Below are 2567 nucleotides of genomic sequence, written 5' to 3' on the forward strand. Positions count from 1 at the left end.
GAGTTAGGCAGCAATATAATAAATTTACTTAAGGACTGTACTTAGTTACATTTTTTTAGAATATGTACTTTACTTCAGTAGCTTTTTTTGGGGGGAAAACCTTTTTTACTTTTTTTTCACTACATTTTAAAAATAAAAACATACTTTTTACTCCACTACATTTCTGTAATGGCGTTAGATACTAGTTGTGTTTTTGTTTGTGTAGTTCATCTGTTTTGTTCCACCGACACACTGTAAAAGTACACACTACACCCCGTTACAGTAGGTGGTGATAAGCAGCTTTAAATGGTTGTGAGGAGAAGATTTTTTTGTTCTGTTAGTGTTGCCTCATAGGTACACTAGTGCAGCGTAGGGTTGAGCGATAAATCGATGTAATAGATTAATTCGAATTTGCCATTTAWAAAGATTTAATTTTGGGAAAATCTGGATTTTATTCCCACCAGTGCACTCTTTGGGTCTTCTGTAGTTCAGAGGTCACCCCACCTTCCCTCAAGACGCTTGGTGCACGACGTGACAATGACAATATGGTAACTAGCGAACAGGATCTACTTCCCCAAAAGGCACCGTTCCTTCAGTTACTGTATCTGGAACTGGTTAGGTTTTGCAATCTCAGACTTGGAGCAACGAACACCTCACTGCAAAATCTGTTTGAAGGCTCTTGCTACAAAAAGCAGGAGTACAGCAAATTTGTTTCAACACCTGAAACAGAGACACTCTGTTAAGAGGGAAACAAAATCGATAAAAATCGAATATGGGATGAAAAAAATCTGGGATTATTTATACTGTATATATATTTTTTGGCCATATCACCCAGCCCTAATGCAGCGTTCCAGTTGTAGCAGAACTTAAAATTKTGAAGCCGGACTGACGTCAGTTCAGGGTTGAAACCATTCCAGTTTTTTTTTTCTGCAACAATAACACTTGCAACGGTAGTGCTCTATGAAGTATTTTGATTGTAAAAACATTGTGAAAACATATCTCATGATAATCACTATAAAGTACTACAAGTACGACTGACATAATGTAAAGTAAACAACACGAACTACTAAAAACCGTAAAAGTTTAACTCTGTGAGGGGCAGCCATGTTGAAATGACGTAACTCGTGCCCGGACTAATCGGATATGTTCATTTAGTGCCCACCTTAAAAAATTCAAAATTACAACACCAGGGTGTGTTCTAGTTGAAATGTAAAACTACGACTTCTGAGGACAACTGGAATGCAGCATAGATATACAGRACTAGACAGGTCTAGTGCCCAGTCTTTTAGATCCTGATTAGTCCTCCTGAATATCGACTCATCTCATTAAGTTTGAGCATTTTAGACATTTAGTCCTTTTTGTTGCATCAATGGATTTCCATCAAATAAACTGTTAAATTGTTTTGTACAAAAGTATTTTTAGTTTATTATAACAAATATTCTCTTTTCAGCATAGTATTACAAACATTACAAATAACAACTACAAAGCTCAGATTATTAGATTTAGAGCTCCTTAATTAGTTATTTAATACTAGGTTCTTTCAAACATTTTTCCAAGCCTTGTCCTTGAAGTGAAAAGCATGGCTAGCTCACAGGGAAAATAACAAAAATTAAAGGCTTTCCTGCTCAAACTCATGTTTTTTGTAGCTTCTGCTCAAAAGTGTGCTTCAAAAAATTGTTTGTATTTCAAATTTTTAATTTAAATAACCTGTTAAAAAGGTATTTATTTATTTATATTTTGAGTTTTAACCAAAACACAATATTTGCCTATTCCTCCACAACCGCTTTGGGACTTAAATCCTCAGTTTGATGGGATTGGTCACGTTTGTTTAGAGTTACAGGATCTGTCCAATAAAGCAGAAAACATTGACAATTATTCTTCACTACACTCAAGTAAAATCCAAATTAGRACTTTCAGTTCTGGAGTTTGTGCTTTGAAAAATTGTGACAGAGRTACTTTTACTTTTATTGGAGTAATTTTTGACCAGTAGGATCAYRACTTTGTCCACCTCTGGTAGTAATCTTATAATGTTGGTGCAGTGCCAGTTACACAACACATGCTGGTGCTTCACCGCAAACACACCACTGTGCTGCAATTTAGTATTTCCTCACACTAATGTTTAAAACCAACAAGTGTTGTATAAATGTAGCTGTTTCCTTTAAATTTTTAAATAAGGTTTAAAGTTTTCATAAAAGGAAGAATTTCTTCTTCATTCTTTCATGTTTGTTCTTATTTGTGTTTCCACAGYTCATGGGAATGCACTTAGGACGGGGATCATTGTTGCAGTTGGTGAGTTTCCACTTTATTTTTCAATGAAATATTTAAAATATACAGAGATAAAGTAGGCTCTAACAAGATTAGTGAGGTGTAAGAAGAAAAATGTGACTATAATACGAAGATTACAGAGTTTATTAGAGTTCATGCTGCCCTTTGGATCAACAAAATTGCACAAATTGACGGCTAGACTACAGAACCTATTGATACAGTTACAGATTGTTGGACTGTTTTACTGTGACTTGTTTTTTCTATTGGTACTTTTATATGATTGTTTTTTTTTCTTCTAAAAAGATAAATATGTATATATATAT

General features: G+C 34.4%; 1 protein-coding gene across 2 annotated transcripts in view; it reads left to right on the top strand.

Annotated features, from left to right (window-relative positions):
- Window positions 1-2567, top strand: part of LOC106519173 (membrane cofactor protein) — a 23404-nt gene that overhangs the window by 15107 nt on the left and 5730 nt on the right. The window contains exon 8 of one of the 2 annotated variants that reach the window (XM_014010734.1): window positions 2227-2268. In XM_014010734.1, coding sequence (XP_013866188.1) covers window positions 2227-2268 — 42 coding nt within the window. Of the gene's footprint in view, window positions 1-2226; window positions 2536-2567 lie in introns of those variants that run through there. The other variant, XM_014010733.1, reaches the window with a different exon arrangement.

The sequence above is a fragment of the Austrofundulus limnaeus genome, unplaced genomic scaffold (genome assembly GCF_001266775.1).
Source record: "Austrofundulus limnaeus strain Quisiro unplaced genomic scaffold, Austrofundulus_limnaeus-1.0 Scaffold72, whole genome shotgun sequence".
In the NCBI taxonomy this organism is placed as follows: domain Eukaryota; kingdom Metazoa; phylum Chordata; class Actinopteri; order Cyprinodontiformes; family Rivulidae; genus Austrofundulus; species Austrofundulus limnaeus.